General features: G+C 41.4%; 1 protein-coding gene across 1 annotated transcript; it reads left to right on the top strand.

Annotated features, from left to right (window-relative positions):
- The first annotated feature begins 20125 nt into the window (after positions 1–20125).
- On the top strand, positions 20126–21095 carry LOC131235095 (uncharacterized). The gene is made up of 2 exons (XM_058232210.1): positions 20126–20501; positions 20616–21095. Exons 1-2 carry the CDS (start codon positions 20364–20366, stop codon positions 20892–20894), a joined length of 417 nt encoding a protein of 138 aa, XP_058088193.1. The 5' UTR covers positions 20126–20363; the 3' UTR covers positions 20895–21095.
- The last annotated feature ends 1518 nt before the right edge of the window (positions 21096–22613 follow it).

Raw genomic sequence — 22613 nt, 5'->3', positions numbered from 1 at the left:
TTTTAAGGACGGTCGATAGCCGTCCTTTTAAAGGACGATACATGGCCGTCCTTTGAAGGCTTATCGGAGACAGTCTACGACAGTCTTTTTTAAGGGCGGTCCATAACCGTCATTTTAAAGGACGATCGATGGCCGTCCTTTAAAAGCTCATAAGAGACTGTCCGAGCCGTCTTTTTTAAGGACGGTTTATGGCCGTCCTTTTTAAGGCGGTCCATGACCGTCCTTTTTTCGTCGATAAAAATGACGGTTTTCGACCGTCCTTTAAGTAATACGACACGTCAAAATTTGACGGCCCTTGCGACGGTCCATGACCGTCCTTTTTGGTCATTTGAGGCGCATCCACTAATTGTACCTTTAACCATTTTTGGACAATCTAATCGATCCAAATTGAAGAGTAAATAACTTCACCCGGTATTTCAACTAACACTTTTGAACGGTTTCCAAGGCAAGAATTTTCAAAATTTTCCAAACGGGTGAAAGGGTCATAATTACCTATTCACCCGGTATTTACACTTGCAATGAGAAATCAAATAGGCCCTTAGGTGAGTTACTCATTACCCTTAATAGAGTAAACTCTGTGGGGTCCACCATTTTTTATTTAATCCACTCCATTAATTTATGTTAACAGATAATTCCAGGTATAAAGAAGAAATAGAAAGCATATCAAAAGCCCAAGTGGACCACACCACAGGAAATAGTGTGATTGAACATCTACCATTGAAAAATTCTTAAAGGCCATTGAATTTTTAGATCAAGCTGATGTGTTTGTGTTTTCTCTTCATTCATATCTTTTTGATATGATGAACATGTTGGATGTCAAATAAAATTACTATGGACCCATGGAAGGTATTAATAGTTAAAATCATTATTCCACACTGTTTCAAGTGGCATGGTCTACTTGACTTTCGGATTTACTAAAAATTCGGGATCAACCCATGCCGTACATCCATTTTTCAAGATCATTTTAGAGAATTTTCCAAAAAATGAATCATATCTAAAGATAAAATGGACCACACCACAAATAAGGGGAACAGATTGGCTACTCCCCCTGGCACCATCCAATGATTGGTGGTTGGTGCTTTGTGGGCCCCACCATGATGTATGTGTTTAATCCATACTATCCATCTATTTTTAAAGATCATCTTATGGCATGAAAAAATGAGGCATATCCCAATATGAAATGGACCACATTACAGGAAATAGTGTTGAATGAGCGTCAACCATTTAAAACATTTTGGGGGCCATAAAAGTTTTGGATCGAGATGATTTTTGTTTTTCCCCTTCATCTAGGCCTGTATGACCTAATAAACAAATTGGATGTCAAATAAACAATAGTTGGCCTTACGACGATTTTAATGATGGATAACCAATCACTATTGTTTTCATGTGGTGTGGTCCACCTGAGATTTATATACCTCTAATTCCACCATGATGTATGTTTTATATCCACACTTTCCATCCACTTAGAGAGGTCATTTTAGGGCAATATGCAAAGAACGATTTAAATCCAAAGCTCCAGCAGACCCCAACACACAAAACAATGGGACAGTGACACCCACCATTAAAAACTTTTAAAGGCCACAATAGTTTTACATGAAGATGATATTTGTGTTTTCCCTTGTTTCATGTATTTTTTAACTTTTGAACATGTTGGATTTCAAATAAACATTATGATGGGCCTTAAGATAGGTTCAACGGTGGGAATCACTCTCCCCTCTGTTTTCTTTGGTGGGGTCCACTACATATTTATATCTGCCTCATTCTCCGGCTCATGACTTAATATGATATCTCAAAATGGATGGACGGTGTGGATATAACAAATACATCATAGTGGGGCCCACATAAAATAGATGGACTGAGGGGCATTCTCGTCCGTCCGTACGTAAAAATCCCCTATGGAGATATCCCAGCCAGCGAGAAACCCATTCGCAGCTTCTCTCTCTAGCACCTTCTCTATCTTGCTCTCTCTCTTCCTCTCTCTGATCTCTCCACCCACCTCGAGCTCTCTCTCTCGCATCCTCTCCCTCCTCTGTCTCTCTGTATCTCTCTTCCTCTCTCTCTCTGAACTATCTCGAGCGGACTGCTACCGAATGCCCTACCAACGCCGTGAGGGGTATGGATTTGGGGACCATGAGGTATCTCTCTCTCTCTCTCTCTCTCTCTCTCTCTCTCTCTCTCTCTCTCTCTCTCTCTCTCTCTCTCTCTCTCTCTTAATCTTTCTCAATCTCAATACCGATTTAGGGATTTGGGGATTTGGGGATTTAGGTTACTTATTTTTCCTTTTTGAAAGTAACCTATCATGCTTGGTAGTTCGGTTTGGTACTGTAGTATACGTTTATCCATACAGACATGCGGTCTCTGTTTGTTACTATAGTATCATGCTTGGCAGCTCTGTTAGGTGTTGTTTGGTCTCCTACAACATGGACTTAATGTTGGTATATGATTGTTAAATCCAAACCCTAAACCTACTTAAGTTTAAAAATTGCACTGGAAGTCCTCATCTGTATAGAAATTAAATGTCAGAACCATTGTGGTCCCCATAATGTCTTGTAAATTTTGTTGAAAAAAAAAAAGCGTGAAACTTGGTTAGCACGAAACTAAAGAGTGAAAATCTTTAAGATAGTGTCATATAAAAGGCACTTGTTTGCAAAATCTTGTAAAAGTTTCCAAAATGTAGAAAGGTTATTCATCTAAGCTATTCTTGGAATACACTGGGACTAAAGCAGGTCAAAACCTAACACTGATTCCCTTTTTATTATCACTACTCAATATAGTGATAAACTCGATTAAAAGCATCAATGTGCATTTCATGTATATGATGGTAGGTTGATTTACCTTGTTTTTTATATGCAGAAACTTCCCTGTTGGGAGGCGGTTTATGTTGCACCAGTTTGCACTTTTGTAAAGCTTCTGCTTTCTGTTTGATTATTATTCTCAAGTATCTCATGAGTGGATTTGATTCATTAAATTAGGTACCATCTCTCATGCATGAGGCCATCACTGGCTAATGCAGGCATGGCAAAAGAATATAAATGCCCTTTCTGCCTTTGTATTGAGACTGGAGCTATTTCTAAGAATGGCAGGCATCCTTTGGTATGTTCTAGTCATAAATTAGTTTATTTGAAGAAGTTGGCATCTTTGTAACTAACTAAATTTGGCATCATTTCTTACAGATATCTAGGGAAACACGCCCTGAACTAAAGATGTTCAATGAACTTCTGTGTGATGCCAGGGATTTTTATGCAGGGTAAGAAACAATGCATTCTGTACATATTTGGATATAAAGCATACACAATTTTATTTATTTATTAATTTATTTTTTTTCTGAAGCCCATATAATATCCTTCTGTCATTATTGAGCCAAAAAAAAAAAGATGTTTCCCCATTATTATCACATGAACAATTCCTTAACTATTAGCTTGTTGTCATATTTTTTTCTTTTTGTTGGGCTATGTCATGCTGTCCTATAATATTCATCACGCAACTATGCTACTAATAAATAATCATGGTATAGATCTTTACAAATCTTACAAATATCTATCTTTGATCCTATGTAGTTTATTTAATCGAGCCCCCTATAGGGAATAATAGCATGGGCAGGTGGTTCTTATATTGGACTTATTTATTTTTCTTTTGTTACTTGAAATCTAGTATCATTTTAATTCACTTGGTGATCATTGAGTTTACATTTTTTTTTTAATTAATTGTTGGGTCATCAGCCTTAGCTAATGCACATCGTGCTGCTACTTTCAATTCCAAACATGTAGGCCACATGATTTGATGATAAAGATGCTTGATATGATGGGCCCTACCATGGATGGGGATACCCTAAAAATATCTCAGGTTGGAGGATAGATCTAAATGCTGAGATCGGTGTCCGACAGTTGGAAAACTGAGAAGATAAACAGAGCACAGATGCACATATAGGTGTTGTTTGGTTTCTGTGGAATTCTAATTCAGGCATGTGTTCACATCAACCTATGGGCGTTTGGCTATGTAACTCAGCTGGGTTTTGGCATTCCACCAGGAATCTTTAAGTCTAACCCAGCAAATTTGGGTTTAGGATCCCAATTAATTTCCTTCATTTCCAGCAAAACTGGACAATGGTCAGACATGGTCTTAAGAAGACCTTTTTTACTAGAAAAAATTGGAAACTTCTGAACCCACCCTGTAGAAACCCAAGAAGAGACATGGCTAGAGAGACTTAACCATTCGAAAGGGAGATCCATAGACTCATGCTTGAACCCAATCAGCAAAACCTCTCATACAACTAGTAGTCCTAACCCCATTAAGCTATTCATGTTGGCAAAGTTCTTAACTTATGTAGTCTAGTGGAATTACTCTCTAATGTTTACCATTGGGTTTTTCTGTGCAATGATTATTTTAAGATATTAGGCTACATACAATCCAAGGCAGTTTTTCACAGTAACAAGTTTTGGGATCATGCGCCTTTTTTTCATGCTCTCACTCACCCCACACATGCCCATGCACTCACACCACAATGGGTGCTCGAACCCATAACCTCGTGTTGAAACTCTTGCGAGTCCACCACTAAGCCATAGGGTCGCAGGCGGATCACACACCTTCATATAAAAATGATTGTATGTTTTGTTGTCACTGCCTCACCTGAAGATTGCAGCCAATATGAGTAACTATTCCATTTATAGTGCATGTTGGTGTTATTCTTTCTTCATATCTATGTTAGTCTGGTGTGTATACGAGTCTTGGGTACTGGTATGGAACAGGTGTTGGACTCACTTTAACCCTTGAATCTCATGGTTGGGGATATGATTGTCTGTACTACTATAGAAAGAGAGTTTCCACACCATTTTACTTCCCAACTTTTTCCCTATTCATAGTTGTTATTTCCAATTTTATCCCTATCAGAATACATATATTATACAACTTGCACAAATATTTGATAGTTCATATTAAGCTTTTCTATGATCACATGCATGTACAAGGCAGCTTAGCTACATGCTTCTATGTGTACTGGGTTGGCACGCAAACAATTGAATCCATTCTTGTCATCAGGTTGGCGATACCCAATTAGATTCTCTGGCTTAAAAATAGGCCTGTATACTCCTCATGTAGTTCATATTTACATAACAAATCGATTGGTTAGAATAACTTCAAGTTTTTTCTAGACTGTCTGCCTTTCTCTAACATTTTGACCTGCCTGATTAGTGGTCAGCCTGATGGCCATTCTAGATGGGTAACTCAATAGACATCACGTTTGTTTTACAGTCATATTATTCTAGTTAGTGGCTACCATCAAACAGATGGTTATAGAGAAAAGGATGGATGGTCCGTGTGCAACATATACAACTAAAGCTGTTTAGGGGTGAATCAAGTCCTCTTCAGAAGGATAGATGGTCTTTGTGCAATAGAGATAACTCAAGCTACTTGGGTTGTTCTCCCACTAGAGCGATGGGTTGACTTTGACTATATGGGATTTCTAATGGGAACAATTTTGGTGTTATTGATTTTAACTTAGTCATCAAGCATTCTTGTTTCCGTACGGGTGTTCTTTGAGTAGGCTGTGCAAGTGTGCATTGCTTTTCTCACGCTTTTAATGTCAATTACAGCCTCATCTAATTTTCTGAGTAGAGATTGGAGATAGGGAGCTAAAGTGATCATTAAATGCTTCACAGGACATTTTTATTTTGGTCAAGAGTTCATTCTTGTTTTCTTTTGAGCAAAAAATTTCAAACTATAAAGACTTCTATTCTTGTTTTCTTTTTTTTTTGTTTTGGTCAGGAGTTCATTCTTTTAGAGCTCGTCTTGGAAAGAACCACTAGTTTTGATATTGTTTTGGTTTTAGAAATGGGATGTATGGCTCTTATATCTTCAAAAAGTTGGGCTGATTGGATTTTTCTTTTTTACTTTTAGATTAAAAGATGCTTTAGTGTTGTTAGTTACTGGTGAACAGAGAAGTCATTGGTGAGTTTTTTATACTCTTTGTAAGGCCCGTACCCTAGTCCGTACCATTCCGTAGACTCCCGCGATCCTTCTTGTCGAATTCCGGCAATCCGCGACCTATAATCGACGTTTGCGTGCGACCCTAAGTCGTATCCCGTAGATCTGAGTCAGCTTAATCCGAGACTTGTACCCTAGCGACCGCGCCATCGCCGTGGTTCTAACGCCGCTTCTTACATACTGATCCGACACCTTGGACAGGAGATGTGGGCCTGCGTTCAGTTTGAGAAAACACCGCGCGTTTGCAATCCCAAGAAAATCTCTATAATATGTCCCATCAATCAATCAATCAATTAATCAATCAATCACCTCATGTCAAGTATAAGAGCAACCCCAAAGTCAACTCTCTCCCTCTCTCTCTCTCTCTTTCTCTCTCTCTCTCTCTCTCTCTCTCTCTCTCACACACACACACAGACACACACACACACACCCATACATGTCAAGTACACCTATCAACTCATACCCATCACCTCTCTTACAACCATCCTCTCTCTCTTTCTCTTTCTCTTCACATTTTTCAAGCAAGCAAGGGAGTGCACGTCCAAGCACTTCCAAGAGAGAAAAGAGTGTGTTGTGTGGCTCACTTTTCATCCCAAGATCCATCATCCTAGCCCTTCATTTCTCATCTTCTTCCATCAAAGTGAGACACAAGAAGATTGGCGTTTCATCGGACCAAGAAGATTAAACAGTGGGTGTTTTATAGGCCTAAATTTAATATTTTGATGATAGACCAAGTGAGGCCTACCGATTGATGGTATGGATCTCGCTTTGGACCCTAGGTGTGGCCGATGGCCCACCTTGATCCTCATGACTATTCCATGATGGGTCCATTTTTCATGGACCCCATCTTGATGTTTATTTTCCTTTCATGAATAGGGTCATCTAGACCTTGCATTTGGTGGAGAAAGGATCTCCACCGTTGATTTTGATCGGTGGGCCCACTTGTAATGGGACCCACTTGATTTACATTTTGATATATGAAAGGGAGGGCTCATAGTGTCGAGGTCCCTCCATCACACGTCTCTCTCTCTCTCTCTCTCTCTCTCTCTCTCTCTCTCTCTCTCTCTCTCTTTCATTATTTTTGGTGTGACGATGTGGTTGTATGGCCCACCCGAATGAGCCCCATCTTGATGTATGTCTTATCCACACCATCGAGCCTTTTGGTGGCCCACATGGACAGCACGTCTATAGGTGGGGCCCACCTTAAATATGTGTTGTGCCCAAACCGTCCAGCGTCCAGAGACGCTAGACTTGAACTGAAAACAAAAATATTAGCTTGATTCAACAAGCTTTGGGGAGGGCCACTCGTGTAGGCCCCACCTTGATGTGTGGCTTTAATCCACGCCATCCATCTTATTTCCCAAGTCATTTTAGGCGTTGAGCCAAAAAATGAAGCTAATCCGATTATCAAGCAGGCTATACCATAGAAAACTGTGATTTCTACCGTTCAAGGCTGTTAGGACCCACCTTGATGTTTCTACATGCCAAAACATACTGAATATTGGGCTCATTTAGACTGTCTTAAGCCATAGAATCCAATGGTTGGGTTGGATTTTTCGGATGCAGGCCCTACATAGGAAAAACTACGATAAAACAAAAAAAAATAAAAAATAAAAAATAAAAATCATAGCAGTAGACGATGCTGCTGCTGGATGTCCATAGGATGGTGTAGCAGACAATGCTGCTGTTGGACGTCCAAAGGACGGCGCAGCAGCGTCCTGTTGTGCTGCGGACGGAAGGGCAGGGACCGTTGGGTCCCAGTCGTGGGCCCCACTGTGATGTGTGTAGAACATCCACGCCATGCATTTGATGGCGCTTTTAGGGCAGTAGGCCCCCTCTAAAAATCTGCTGCATGTGAAACTCAAGTGGCCCACACGGCAGGAAACAGTAGGATTGAACGTCTGTCATTGAAACTCTTGTGGTCCAGGAGCTTTGGATCATTATGAAATTTATTTTTCTTCTTTATCCAGGTCTGTGTGACCTCATTAACAGATTAGATGGCAGATAAACGTTATGGTGGGTCCCACATGGGACCCACTGATGTTGTGTTTCAGCCACACCGTCCCCACGTACTGGGAGTGGGACGACTGGTGTACCTCACTCTAGCTACATAGCTGTTGTAGTGGCGTCACCAAGTTTGTGGGTCCCTCCTACTTCATCCACACTATCCATTTATGGGACCCACCATGATGCATGTGTTGTATCCATACTGTCCAACTATTTGGCAAGCTCGTCTTAAGGCTTGAGGCTAAAAATGAGACAGATCTAGGATCAGGTGGACCACATTACCAAAAATGGTGGGATTTGAACGTCTATCATTGAAACCCAATTGGGTCACAGAAGTTTTGGATCAATAGGAAATTTATTTTCCCTCTTAATCCAGGTCTTTAAGACCTTATGATTAGATTGGGTGGAAAATAAACTTGACAGTGGGCCCTATGTTTGTTTAACAGTGAGAATTATTATCTCCACTACTATTTGTGATATGGTCCAAATGATCCTTCAATATGACTCATTCTTAGAAATTTATGAGGCCCATTATTAAGGCCATCCTGATGTATTTGTGGCCTGTCCATTGAGGCCCATCTTGATATATATGAGGCCCATGGGTTGAGGCCCAATGGGATGTACACAAGTCCATTGCAATGTGTGATTCTACCATGGTTTATGTAATGATGTTTATAGCGGGCTATGCCTTGGGAGAAATGATAGCTTGACGCCCACATTATAAGAATAATGTTGGTTAAATGTCCGCATTATAACTCTCCCTAGTGCCCATTGATAGGCCCATACTAGTTGTGTGTAGGCCATCTAGGCTCACCTTCGTTGTGAGGATAGTTCATCACCGTATAACATGCTTAGTATAATCCCATGATTCATACCCATTCGCATCATATGTATACTCAATATGAGGAGTGATTGATCATAACATATGCCATTAGGCAGATTATTTATGTGACTCACTGATAGGAGTTACCCACATGAGCGCGTGGTATGCACCGGATTGTTGCATGATTGGACAGTGTGATTCATGCATCTCGCATTTGTGTGTCATGATCATTGTACACCCTAGTGACATTAGGGCCATAGCTCCACAGGCACATCGTGGATGGCCGTATCGGATACCGAAAATACTTGGTTTTAGACTGTGGGCACTTACAATGTCATCAGGTGAAAGTCCCATAATTTTTTTGGTACCAGGAGATGCTCCAACATCTAGACCGAGTGGATACATGAGCGTAAGAGTGCCGAATACTAGTAGGTCGCGTCTCCCACTGTGTCATGGTCGGTTGGAAGGGGTGTGGCATTATCCGCCCGAGTGAAGGGGTTGTAAGCTAGGCTGAGTTTGACCGTCTCGCAAATGAGTCCGCTATCGACAAGCCGGGTAGATATTGGTAAACTACTAGTCAGGCAGATAGTGTAGTCTCTTCCACTCGCTAGGCTGCGCAGCTAGGGAGGCAGCAGTCAGTGTGGAGTGTACTAGACCTCGGTGATATCCTAGAGGGAAACTGTACTGATATGTGTACTTGATGGGGACTGACATGCTTGTTTTGCATCTCGCATATGACATTTGGCTACGTAGGCCTCGTATCGCATGGCCTTAGTACGGCCAATAGCATTCATGCCTTGCATCACATAGCTTGGTACAGCTGATAGCATTCATGGATTTACCCACATACTTCTGTATTACTCTAATACTGCATACTTAGCACTCGCCTTACACACACACTTACACCACCCTCTCAGCTTTTGTAAGCTTATGCACGACTGTTGCGTGCAGGTGAAGTTGGATCGCAGCAACGTTGAAGCTAGAGCGTGCATCAGATTATTTTGAAGCCTTTTGATCACCTTGTATTTCCCTTTTCACATTATACTTAAAATTTTTGATATAGTGGATATGTGGTAATGTTTTTTTATGACTTGATTATGCTTGTGGCTATGCTTCATTACAAAAAAAAAAATTATACTGAAAATCCTCCTTGTAGGATCCCAAGATCGGAATCTGGCGTATAAGTGCCGGGAGCCGAGAATGGGGCACTACGGAGGCTGTCGGCACCGAATTAGGCGATCGGGAATTTTGTGAGCCCATTTTTCGAGTTTAGGGCGTGATACTCTTCTATTTTTAGTGAATCATACCTCAGAGACAATACAAGCAATAAATTCAATTTCCCTTTGAAACAGTAGATTCAACAAGCTTCTAACTATAAGCTTCAACAAGCAGTAGATTCTATCATATGCCACTAGTAAGGAAATAAATGAAACTGAAGAATAAGCTTCTAACTATAAGCAAATGGTGACTTCCTAACAATAAGCTTATATTCCTGAAATATAGCAAAATGTTCTATTATAGACAACCTTTGTAAACACTCGATGGTCCTTCTAAACATCTATCTTCTCTGCTACGTTTTGCTTGCTTTAACTGCCATATGCTATGCTTGGTGAAGGTGGCTTCAAACCTGTTTACAAGGGGAAGCTAATGGATGGTCAGGAAATAGCAGTAAAAAGGCTGGCGAGGACGTCAGTGCAAGGAGTGGAAGAGCTTAGAAATGAAGTAGTGTTGGTTGCTAAGCTTCAGCACAGGAACCTTGTAAGGTTGCTGGGCTGTTGCTTGGAAGGAGAAGAGAAGATGCTTGTCTGCGAATACGTTCACAACACCAGCCTTAACTCCTTTCTATTTGATCCAATCAAATGCCTAGAACTTAATTGGGAAAGATGAAACAAGATCATCATAGGGATCGCTCGAGGTCCTGTTTATCTCCACGAAGACTTAAATTAACTACTCTTTATATTTCTCTTAAAACCAGTGTTGTATTTGTGTAACGTTTCAAAAAAATCCATACAAAGACCCGAATACCACCTTAGGCAGAAATCTCACAGGACTAAATCCTTTAGAAATTAGGCAGGAATTAACTAGTGTTAAACTAGTTTATCTGTGAAATTAGCACTAATCACTTTAAATATGATCTGCAAGACCTAAAATATGCAGAGTCATTGACGCTACATTACCCTGAAACCTAGAATCCATCCCTAAACCTGGTTATTCTTGGGAGCGCTTTGAAACTCCATATCAGACCTGGACCGCACGTCGAAAGTCCAATAACCACAAAACTATACACCTATGACCACATTACTGGACTTGACAACTCCCTCAGAAATCAAGTCTTAATTGTATCTAGAAATGCACAACTTGAGCTTGGAGCATAGTGTGTGAGAAACGTGAATATCTTTAGAAATAAAATTCGAATTTAAGTAAACTGAGTTGTGTCGCTTGCGGGCCAAATATAAGGATTCAAACCATCAAAATATGACCCAAATACACCCTCGGATTAGGAGAAATTTTTCATACATAGCAATGTACTTGTGACCCTGATCGAGTGATGGTGATCATTGAATTGAAACTGGTCCGCCACGGTTGATCTATAAACCCGATCGGAGAGAAAACTCAGCCTGACCTAGATCTAATGTCAAGGAGATTAAGTCTGACTACATTCAACAAAAGGGCCTCCAGAAGTGCTCTGTTGGATCGGAATAGACATTATTTGGCTGTAACCTAAGTATACCTTGGCCCTGGGGCCATTCCCATCAGTTCTAGGCCTATATAAGGGTCTTAAACCCTCTTTCTCTCATTTCATACGAATTTAGTAAACCCTAAGAGAGAGAGGAGAGAAAAGAGGAAGAAAGAGAGAAAGTGAGAGAGTGAGTTGGCGATTCTTCCTGAGATTCAATCCCACTACTCCACGCACTCAATCACCATTCCTGTATCTCTATACAAGCAATTCTGATTCCGTTCTTAGGTAAAAAAAACCTAACCCTAATCTGTTTTAGGGTTTCAAATCGTGTAAAGCATGAAATAGCTAACCTATTTCATATTGTAGGTTGCCATTGTGCCGTAGACAAAAACTCGGTATACAAACTGAGTTCGATACTTGTTTATCGGCGTAAGGTGGGGACTATAAACGTTCAGGTTATAGTTTTCAAGGTTTTCAATGTTGGTTAATGATTTATAACTGACGTGGGTGCCATTTCACATGCCAAATGCGACGTTTGTTTCACTTTTCAGATATATATGAACTATGTTGAGTTTAGTGTATTCCATGTGTTTGATGAAGTGACTAGATTCATATGGAATCTGGATTTGTGCTTGCCATGATTAGTTGTCATGGATATATGATTGTTGTATATGCGACAGCTCCTTGGCGAAAGGATTTGCCCTAATACATATTACGGCCAACATACGTCGTGTATGTTGGAACGTGTAGCCTAAGTGCTTGTGAAAATGTTCGAATGAATATGGAACTATGATTCATGCTTGCCATGATTGTTGGTTGCTAATGCATGATCGTTATATGCGTGGCAACTCCTTCGTGATAGGATTCGCTACTATATGTGTTTTTAACTAAGTTATTATAAGTATATAATATGTGTAGTCTAAGTGTTTGATAAAATGCCCGAATGTGAAAATTCTTATTTAAATGCATGTAATGAGGGTGTTGGGATAGAAATCTCAATTCCTTTAGCTATGGTTATAGTAAACTTTATATAACCCATATTTCTACTATGCACGGTATGGATGAAATGTCTATATATGATACTATGTGTAGTATGTGTTTGATAAATTGCTCAAGTACGATTTATACATACTATTTTGGATTACTATATATGAATGCTATCTTTGGAATGTGATTGGGGCTACGAGGTAGTCCAGGTAATCGGTAATTGTCTATGAACGATGGTTGAACTACTTAACCACGACAGACACGCCCAATAAATCCGAGTTGTACGCTGCTTGTCGACAGTGGTTAGGCCACGCAGAGTGCTTGCGTAATCCATATCGATCGGCTCGACGTACGCTCGTACTAGTTGAGCTCATCAAGTAACCCGATTGACCCGATGTATGTTCACCATATATGGACATTATTGCTTGAATCTAAGGTACCAAACTCACCAGTGAAAACCTCTTTAACCTTGGTACCTCGATCCGCTAAGACTCATGAGCTAGGCATGGTGGTATGGGATACCGTGGTCGAGCTGTCGGCCTACGCTGGGGTGACAAGCCTCCCCATAGTGTCCAATGAGCAACACAGCCTCGTGAGCTGAATATGGTGGTTGGGACACCGTATTCGAGCTGTCGACCTACACTGATAAGGTGACGAGACCTTTATAGTGACCTCGAGTGTACTCTAAGACCGTGTAGAGGTGCCGAGCCTTTACGTAGCAACAAGAGTACATACTAGACCTGTATTGATAAGGTGACGAGCCCTTTGTAGTGACCTGGAACCGTAACATCATATGAGATTTACTAGAACTGACGACCCTAGAATGGATCATCGTTTGAGAATTTATATAAGGGAGGTACCTTAGCTTCTTAATCCTGCTGTATGAAAAGGGTCTAAAAATAAACTCGATAATCATGTTCATGCACTGCATTACGTGTGCGTTTGGCGTAGCAGGTCAAGCACTAAAGAAGGGTTGTATGCCACGATCATGAGATGAAGTCGTTAAGGGAGAGTAGGCGAGGGCATGCATCACTATTTCATATCATTCTTGCATTAATCATAGTACTTAGGGATGTTTGCTTGTATTGCGCTATCATTATTGCTTGACTGAATTGATAACATGTTAACCTTTGCTTTATTGTTCCACTGAGTTGATCACTCACCCCCACATTATGGGACGGTGTTGTACACACCAACCAGACCCTGTTGTAGGTTCAGATGATGGCATAGCCTGCGAGGCGAAGCCGAACTTTGAGGATGACGAGAAGGCATTCTCATACATGCAATATTCAGGCGGGTTTACATAGACCGTTCTGAATCGACGGGGCTTCAGGGTTTATGCTTGTAGAGGACTACCACTCTTTTGACATTTTGTATTTTGAATCAGTTCTTGTAACTATTTAACCTGACAATGAGTTCATACTTTGGGGACTTACAATGATATATATATATGGTCTCCCCTTATCACAGTCTTTCACTTGCGAGCATTCAACTGTCCCTGGAGTATGATTCACTGATTTAGTTTAATCTCATTCATGTTTTATGCACTAACATGGACAACATCTAATCATCATTATATTTGTTGCATAAGTGATGTGCTGGAACTCGGGAGTTGGGTACCTGCTCGACTCTCGATTTTCAGGGCGTTACAAGTTGGTATTAGAGCATGATTTGGATTAAACTGGACGTGGGTTATGGTCACACGATGCACACTGACGTACTTTGACCTAAGAGGGTGCGAGAAAATATAGAAACAGGCATAGGGTTCCCAGTTTCACTAATCGGCGAAATTCACTGAAATCGACCGCCGAGATCGGGCCCGTACATGCCCGTGATCATATGAAATGGTCCTGGATCACTTCTAGACCATCCATCGATGGTTTTAGATCATGATTTATCCCATCCCAACCTTCAACGATCGATAAATGTGAATGTACATCAGAAAGTACTCGAAGTGACCCGAAACGACTCAAGAGGGAGTCGGGGGCCAAATGAGACACTTTCAGAGGGACCCAGGATGGGACCCACACATTTTTAGGGTCTAGAGGGTAGGAGGACCTCGCCCCACCGGCGAGCCATCACCGATTTGTCTAGAGGTCAGCGAGGACCTCGCCGATTCCGCGAGGCCTCGCCGCCTGGCCGGGCCGACTGGTTCGGGGCGACGACTCTAGGGCGTTGTGTGGCCCACTGACGCACGTTGGGATGGTTTAAACCCCTCCCAATGCTCACCTCCTTCATAACCTACCCCTCTAAGCTCTCATTTTTCTTCAAAAATTCTTGTTTCTCCCCTCCATCCACCCATTTCCCCATTTTCCTTCAATACACACACCCCTCCATCATTTTCCATCAAAACCCTCTCCTACCTCTCTCTTTTCCTTCGATTTGAGTGCACAAATCTCTCATTTGTATCTCAAATACCTCCAAGTTCAACAACCCATCCTATTCCCCACATATCATTCCACTCCAATGGCTCTATTCGAGCTTGTGACGTCCCTTTTCTCGATTTCCATCATTCTCTCTGTCATGGGAAAGAAAAGAGCTCTTGTGGATGAAGCTAGGCCTAGTCGCCCTACTCTTTCAAGGAGGCCGAAAGGCGCCACCGCAAGTGCAAGTGTCGATCGAGAGATAAGGACCAAGTGGAAGCTTGATCCCAGGGCTCCCCTCAAAAGGATCCTACTGGAGGATCTGTCTCATGGGAGGTTTCATGGTCACGGGGTCTTTTTTGAAGCTCATGTGGATGAGAGGCTCTTTGGGCAATATCTGATGATGGACCACCTGGTCGAGGCCGGGTGGGGTCCTATATTCGGGAGTAAGTACCACGCAAATGTGGGCACGGTCCGAGCCTTCTACACCTACATTCGAGAGCCTACGCTGGAGCCTTTGCAGTTCAAGATCCCAGTGGGTAGAGATCGGGAGGCCACAATTGATGCTGACTTGATAGCCCGACTCATGAGAATGCCGCTTGGCGAGGCCCATGGAAGCGAGAAGAATTTGAGGAGTGCACTGAAAGGGATCGCCGCACGCGATTCCATTGCGGACAACTAGCCCACTAGAATCCAAACAATAGCCTCCTAGCAACCAATATCACTGACGACTTCCGCCTGCTCCACTACATCTTCACGTATAATGTGTACCCCAGGTAGAGCAACCGCAGCGAGTGCACCCGTCTGATGGTAGATTTCCTGTACCAAGTGGGGCAGGGAGAGAAGTTGTGCATGCCTACGCATATTCTGTGACAGATAGTTCTTACTGCACGCTCCACTAGAGCGTCTGATTCGCTCCCATTCGGCCAACTCATATGTAAAATTGCATGTGAGTTTGGCTATAGACTCGGGGCGAAAATACTAATGCCGACCCATTACATTAATGAACCTACTCTCAATCAAATGAAAATTGGGCCACAGTAGTGGTAAGCCCGACTCGATGAGAGTGAGGACGAGACGTCTAGTGAGGAGTATGAAAGCGAGGAGGAAAGTAGAGAAGAGATAGAAGAAGAATAGGAAGAAGAAGTGGAGGCTCAAGACACGAATGAGAGCTCCCCTCCTACCGCAATAGAGCATGAACCTGATCGGACTGCTAGGGAAGCTCGTTTAGTTCGACTTGAGGAGGGCCAGGCTGCCCTACGATAGGAGATCATTGATACCCGGACTCTCGTGAAGCACAAGTTTAAGAAGGTGACTCGCACCTTGAAAGCTATCCTGTGCTGCCTACAGGATAAGGGCGCCCCTCCTCCATCGCCAGACTCAGATGTCTAGTCATCCATACCGTTGCCCTGTGTTTGTTTTGATGTTGTTTAGGGATGTCTGTGTTTCAATGTTTATGGGCCTAGTAGCATTGTAGGTAGAAAGTGTGTTTATGGTTGTTAGTTTATTTTAATGTTTACAGCTTTGCTTGAATAGCTCATATGCATTTCCTGTCATGATTCATGTAATGTCGTATCTCATGTAATTGTGGTAATTTTGGTACATGAAATGCATGAAGTTTCTTTAAACTGTGTGTGAATGCTGTGGGATTGAGCTAATGGGCATGCTGAATCTGACCTGGGTTGCACCCTATGTTGTATATAGGGAATGCCACCTAAGGCCGCATGGAGTACGACATGTCTCACTATTGGCGAGTCGTTTGACGGGGCACCTCTCCTGAGCGATAGCCATACGGACCCCAGTTTGGGCCCGTTTTCCTCTGACACTATGTCGGATTCTCAGTCGGCCACTGGCCCCACCAATAAGCCTACACCTGTTGTACCACCAGTTTCAGAGCAGAACCGTGCGTCCTCTTCTACGCCATCTGGACCTCAGTCAGCTCCCCCTACTGATAGGTTGGAGCAGATGATGTTGTTGATATAGCAGCAGCAGCAGGCACAGCAGTAGCAGCAGTAGCAACAGCAGTTTTTTACCACCATGGCAGGGATTTTTGCCCAGGGCATGGGCGTGGCACCCCCTACATCACCCGTGCCCCTGCTGGGAATGTGGGTGCTAGCGGCCTTTTCGAGCGATTTCAGAGCTTGCGGCCCCCTACCTTTGCGAGTACTCATAGACCCGAGGAGGCCGAGTATTGGCTTGACCGCATCTCTATGATGTTAAATCTGCTGCACTACACAGAGCCTGAGTAGGTGAAGTTGGTCACCTTCATGTTCGAGAAGGAGGCCAGCTTATGGTGGGACAGTGTCCTCCGTACTGTTGTGGTTGGACACATATGGACATGGGCAGATTTTAAGACCCACTTCCACAAGAAATACTACCCCGTCACCTATCGCCACGAGAAGGAGAGTGGGTTCCTTCGCCTTCGACAGGGAGGGATGTCAGTGGCAGAGAATGAGAACAGATTTACGGAGTTGGGCAGGTACGCCCCGTTGATTCTGGCAGATGAGCTGATGCGGATGCGACGATTTTCTGAGGGCCTATGACCCGAGATCCGCTCGCAGATGTGTTGCGATAGCGAACCCAGTTATGCCAAGCTAGTGAGCATGTCTATACGAGCTGAGCAAGATGGGGACAGGTAATCCCGTATGCGAGCACCTTTGGCTCCCAGGCCGCGACCTGATCTTTCGAGTAGACCGTTCCTCAGTAAGAGGCCTGTGCAGACTCACCGGCGAGGCTGATGGCTTCACCTGCTCCAATGAGGCAACCTGATGTGTGGTGTGCCTGTTGCAAGAGGCTTAGTCACACGGAGGTGAACTACTTCACCAGGATGAGGGATAGTGGCTTCTCACCACCCCAGAGGATCAACCGCCAGCATCCTCAGGTTATATCAACAGCGCCTCTACGGTCGGCACCAACTCATCCATCATTCCGGTCACCCACACCTCAATCTAAGCCGCCTCAGCGACCTATGGCTCCTTAGCCCAACCGATCTCAGCAGGCATGCGTCCATGCACTCACAGCAGAAGCGCCTAATTCTACAGCTACCGTACCTTTAGCCTTCGAGCTCACCGCCCACATTGAAGGTACCCCTATATTTCTGTTGGTGGATACGGGATCCACTATATCCGTGATATCATGTTCTGCAATCCAGCTCTTAGGGCTGAATACGACCCCGATGGTTAGGGTACGAGTTATCGCAGCACCAGGGACTTTTACAGATGCCACCAAAATGTGTGAGGGTTGTTTGATAGATCTAGGGAGCAAGACGATATGCATTGACCTGATTGTCACCATAATATACCATTTCGACGTCATTCTTAGTATAGATTGGCTAACTGAAGTGAGGGCCGAGATTGACTGCGAGACCCGACTAGTGACAGCTCACGGGCCTGAGGGCATGCCCTTTACGTTTCCCGTGCAGGTCAGTTGCCCTTTTCGAGTTCTTTGTTATGTAGTCATAGGTCTATGGCTATGAATTTTATCCGTAGCCATTGCCCAGTTTTCTGGTAGTGAAGGTTCATTCACATTTTTTACATATGAATCATTTCATAGGTAAAAGTTTCGTCAATAGTTTTTACCTACATCAAATTTCATAGGTAAAAAGTTTTACCAGTGCCGACGAACACAAAGTATATAGTTTTTACCTACGAAAAGTTTCACAGGAAAAAGTTTCATCAACATTTGTACCTACGACCAATTTCATAGGTAAAAGTCTTACCACAGTTTGTACCTACGAAAAATTTTGTATGTAAAAGTCTTAACACCATTTTTACCTACGAAAACTTTCATAGGTAAAAGTATTAACACATTTATTAGCTACGAAAACTTTCATAGGTAAAAGTCTTAACATATTTTTCATAGGTAAAAGTCTTAACAGAGTTTTTAGCTACGAAAAATTTCGTAGGTAAAAGTCTTACCATTGCCGACAACAACTTTCGTAAGTAAAAGCCTTTACCCACGGTCTTTTACCGATGAATTTTTTCATAGGTAAAACTTTTTGGCTACAAAATCATATCATTTACCTACGAATTTTTTCGTAGGTAAAAGTGGAATTTCCTGTAGTGTGAAGCTGTGAAGACCTTGACGATTACTATGGCACAGGGAAAGAGTATGACACATGTTCAGAGACTACTTGAGATTCTATAGGACGTGAATGGTCTTAGCCATGAGGAGCAGATTAGGGCTGCAAGGATTTTGCAGTCCGATTTAGTCAGTGTCGGATTTTTTATGAAGATATGACATGAAAGGAGAAAGGAATGGATAGAGAAAGTTATCCTTCCTCGCAGTGGCCCAAAGTGAAAGTGGGCCACTTATTATATATGTTAACAAGCTTGTTTTAGACCAACCCTTCTTTCTTTCTTTTTTGCTAGATTAGTGTGGAAACTATTTTATGGGAGCTTGTGTTGGCTCGGTTGGGGATTTTAACTTAATACTCTTGGTGCTTTAATTGTTGTTGGAACAACAATTCTAACTTTATAATTTTGAACTGCTTATTATATTGATTAATGACATTACTGTAGGTTTGTATCATGCACTTCGTGCACTCTACTGAGCTCTTAGATTTATAGCAGTGATGTGTGGCCATTGAACTAGTCCAGTGTCTGATTATTATGCATATCAAATAGATAATATTGACAGGATAACATTGAATTATTGTATTTGATTCAGATTTTTATAGATATACTTCTGTCCTGGATAATCTTGACAGGATAACATTGAATTACTGTTTCTAATTCAGCTTTTTAATGATACAGTTCTGCTTTTAGGAATTTTTTATGGTTAATCTTCAAAGGATAATGTTGAATTTCTACTTTTGATTCAATTTTGTACTGATACACTTATGTTTCGTATCATATTGATATGATAACATTGAATTACTATTTCTGATTTAGTTTTTTATTGATACAGTTCTACTTTTGAGAAATTTTGATCAGTAGTCTTCAAAGGATAACATTGAATTTCTGTGTCTGATTCAGTTTTGTACTAATACACTTGTGTCCTGCATAATCTCAATAGGAAAATATTGAAATACTATTTCTGATTCAGTTTTTTACTGATCCAGTCCTATAATGGATATTTTGATAGGTAATATTGAGAATATATCATTAAATTACTATTTCTGATTCAATTTTTTACTGATTCAATTCTTTTTTTGGTAAATTTTCATCAGTAGTCTTCAGAGAATAACATTGAATTTCTGCGTCTGATTCCATTTTGTATTAATACACTTCTGTCCTACATAATCTTGACAGGAAAATATTGAAATACTGTTTCTGATTCAACTTTTTACTAATACAGTCATGTACTTGATATTTTGATAGGTAATATTGAGAAGATATCATTGAATTACTGACTATGAATTAGATTTCTACTGATACACTTCAGAACTCAAAAATATATTACTGGATAACTTTGATTTTGCTGCTTCTGATTCGATTTTTTACTGATAAGCCTCTGTCCTAGATTTTTTGCACTGATTATCTAGTTGTTTATCAATTACAGGGAAATAAACCAAAAGTTTTACATGGTTTTTGTGGGAAGAAACCCAAGAATATATGACACGTGGGAGGATTGCAAACGTCAGGTTCACCAAGTCAGTGGCTGCAAACACAAGTCCTTCAGAAGATACGAAGATGCCATGAATGCATGGAATCATCACAAGGTTGGTTGTTACTAGTAAAAGTATGTAATTACATTTCATCCTCATAACATTCAGTATTACATGTTACTAAGACTGGGATTAACAGATGTTATGATTGTTTACTATATCATATAGGCTACAGTCTTCGATGGAGCAGCTGGAAATAAACCTCGCGGTGACAGTGTTCATGCATCACATCATCCGGCAACGATGGAGACTAAGACATGTGTACCTACTCTGGGAGAGCGAATAGTATTTGATAATATGGGTTCAGAAGATGTCGTACCTGAAAGAGTGGCAGCTGTTATTATTAGAGATGAACTTCTCATCGATCGTTCGCTTATTGGATTGTTGCTTGGTCTGTTAATATTATATGCGGCTATTAGGGAGTTTATTTTATCATTATCTATGTGAGGATCAGGAGATAATGATTCCTGTTTGAATCATTCTCTCTTAAAGATTCAGAAGTCTGTTTGAAAGTACCAATGATGGATCAGAGTGAATAGCCTTTTTTTTTTCTTTGAAACATACCTTTGAATTGAGTATTCGAGTGACTTTCAGATCGGGTCGTCAATCTAATCACGTGTTTTGCGCTTATGAAGTTGTTATTTTTTCCATCTTTTTTTAACATTTTTGCTTTGGCAAAATCCCCCTATATTCTACATCCTTTTTTCTTTAATTTTGCATGGAATCAATTGGACGACATGGATGAAGGCTGTCCACTTGAGGGACCCACACAGACTACCGAGAATCAAGTCTACTCCAACAAGTACACGTGCTTTTGCAGGAAACAACCTGTGCTGGTAACCCGGGTGGGGTCCACTGCTCGGTTTGTGACAAATCCACCTCGTCCATTAGTTCTATGAGTTCATTTTAGGAGGACTTGCCATTTTAGATACCATCCATACCGTTAACAATGTCATTCCTATTGGGATGAACGGAAAACAAAAATATAATCCCTCATCAAAACTTCCGTGGCCCCATAAATATATCAATTGTGAACGCCTAATTCTCAATTTTTCGGCTTACTTGAGCTTTTGATACAATTCATTTTTGCCAACACGTACTAAAATGGTATCACAAAATGGATGGACGGGGAGAATTCTTCACAAACATGACAATGGCCCCCACCTGGGTTGCCAGCATCAATCAAGTATCATCTTAAAAATAACCACTATCGTACAAGTGTTATGAATATTATATGTATATACAATACGCAGCCTTAATACGTCGTATCCAAACATTAATCAGCTGAAGAATTTGTATACTTGTCCGAGCAATACCTCATATCCAAACATTGATTTATGGCATGTTGATTTGCATGTTTTCTGAAATTAATCGAACGTATACATGAACAGTAGTTGGATATAATACAATACACCCTTATACGCGAATCCAAACAGGCCCTTACTATACCAAACTATGCCCCTGGTGTACAGGTGAATTTTCACCAGACCAAAATACCCCTGCCATTCCTTCGGCAAGCGGATTGGCTGGTGTGCGAAGACGAGTGCTAACACTCCTCGAACTTCGAGTTGTACGAATGATTCAAAAGAGATCAAAGTTACATGGGACCCACAGTTATGTATTTATTATATCCACAATGTTCATCCATATTTCAAGATCATTTTGGAGCATTATAAAAAAAAATGAATCATATCCAAAGATCAACTCAACCATACCACAAATAGTAGCGAGAAAATTAATTTTCACCATTAAAAATTTTGTAGGGCTCACCATAACATTTATTTTCCATCCAATCTATTCATAAGGTCACAAAGACCTGGATGAAGAGGAAAAAATAATTTCATAATGATCCAAAACTTTTATGACCCCTAAAAGGGTTTCAATGGTAGATGTTCAATCCCCCACTGCCTTTTACAGTGTGGTCCACTTGATAGTTAGATCTGTCTTATTTTTCATCTCAAGCCTTAATACGAGCTCACCAAATAGATGGACGATTTGGATATAACACATACCTCATGATGGAACCCACAAAAGCAGTGGGGGATTACACCAGCACTAAAAATAAAAACAAAATTTAGCAGTCTGCCACAACAGTACTACCATATCGGCGGTAATGTCGCGGTAGTTTATGCATTTATTTTTTTTTACATGAAGAACTTTTTCCCC

Source organism: Magnolia sinica, chromosome 19 (genome assembly GCF_029962835.1).
Source record: "Magnolia sinica isolate HGM2019 chromosome 19, MsV1, whole genome shotgun sequence".
Classification (NCBI taxonomy): Eukaryota; Viridiplantae; Streptophyta; class Magnoliopsida; order Magnoliales; family Magnoliaceae; genus Magnolia; species Magnolia sinica.
Note: the sequence above shows the minus strand (reverse complement) of the source record. Positions and strands in the feature narration are given on the sequence as shown.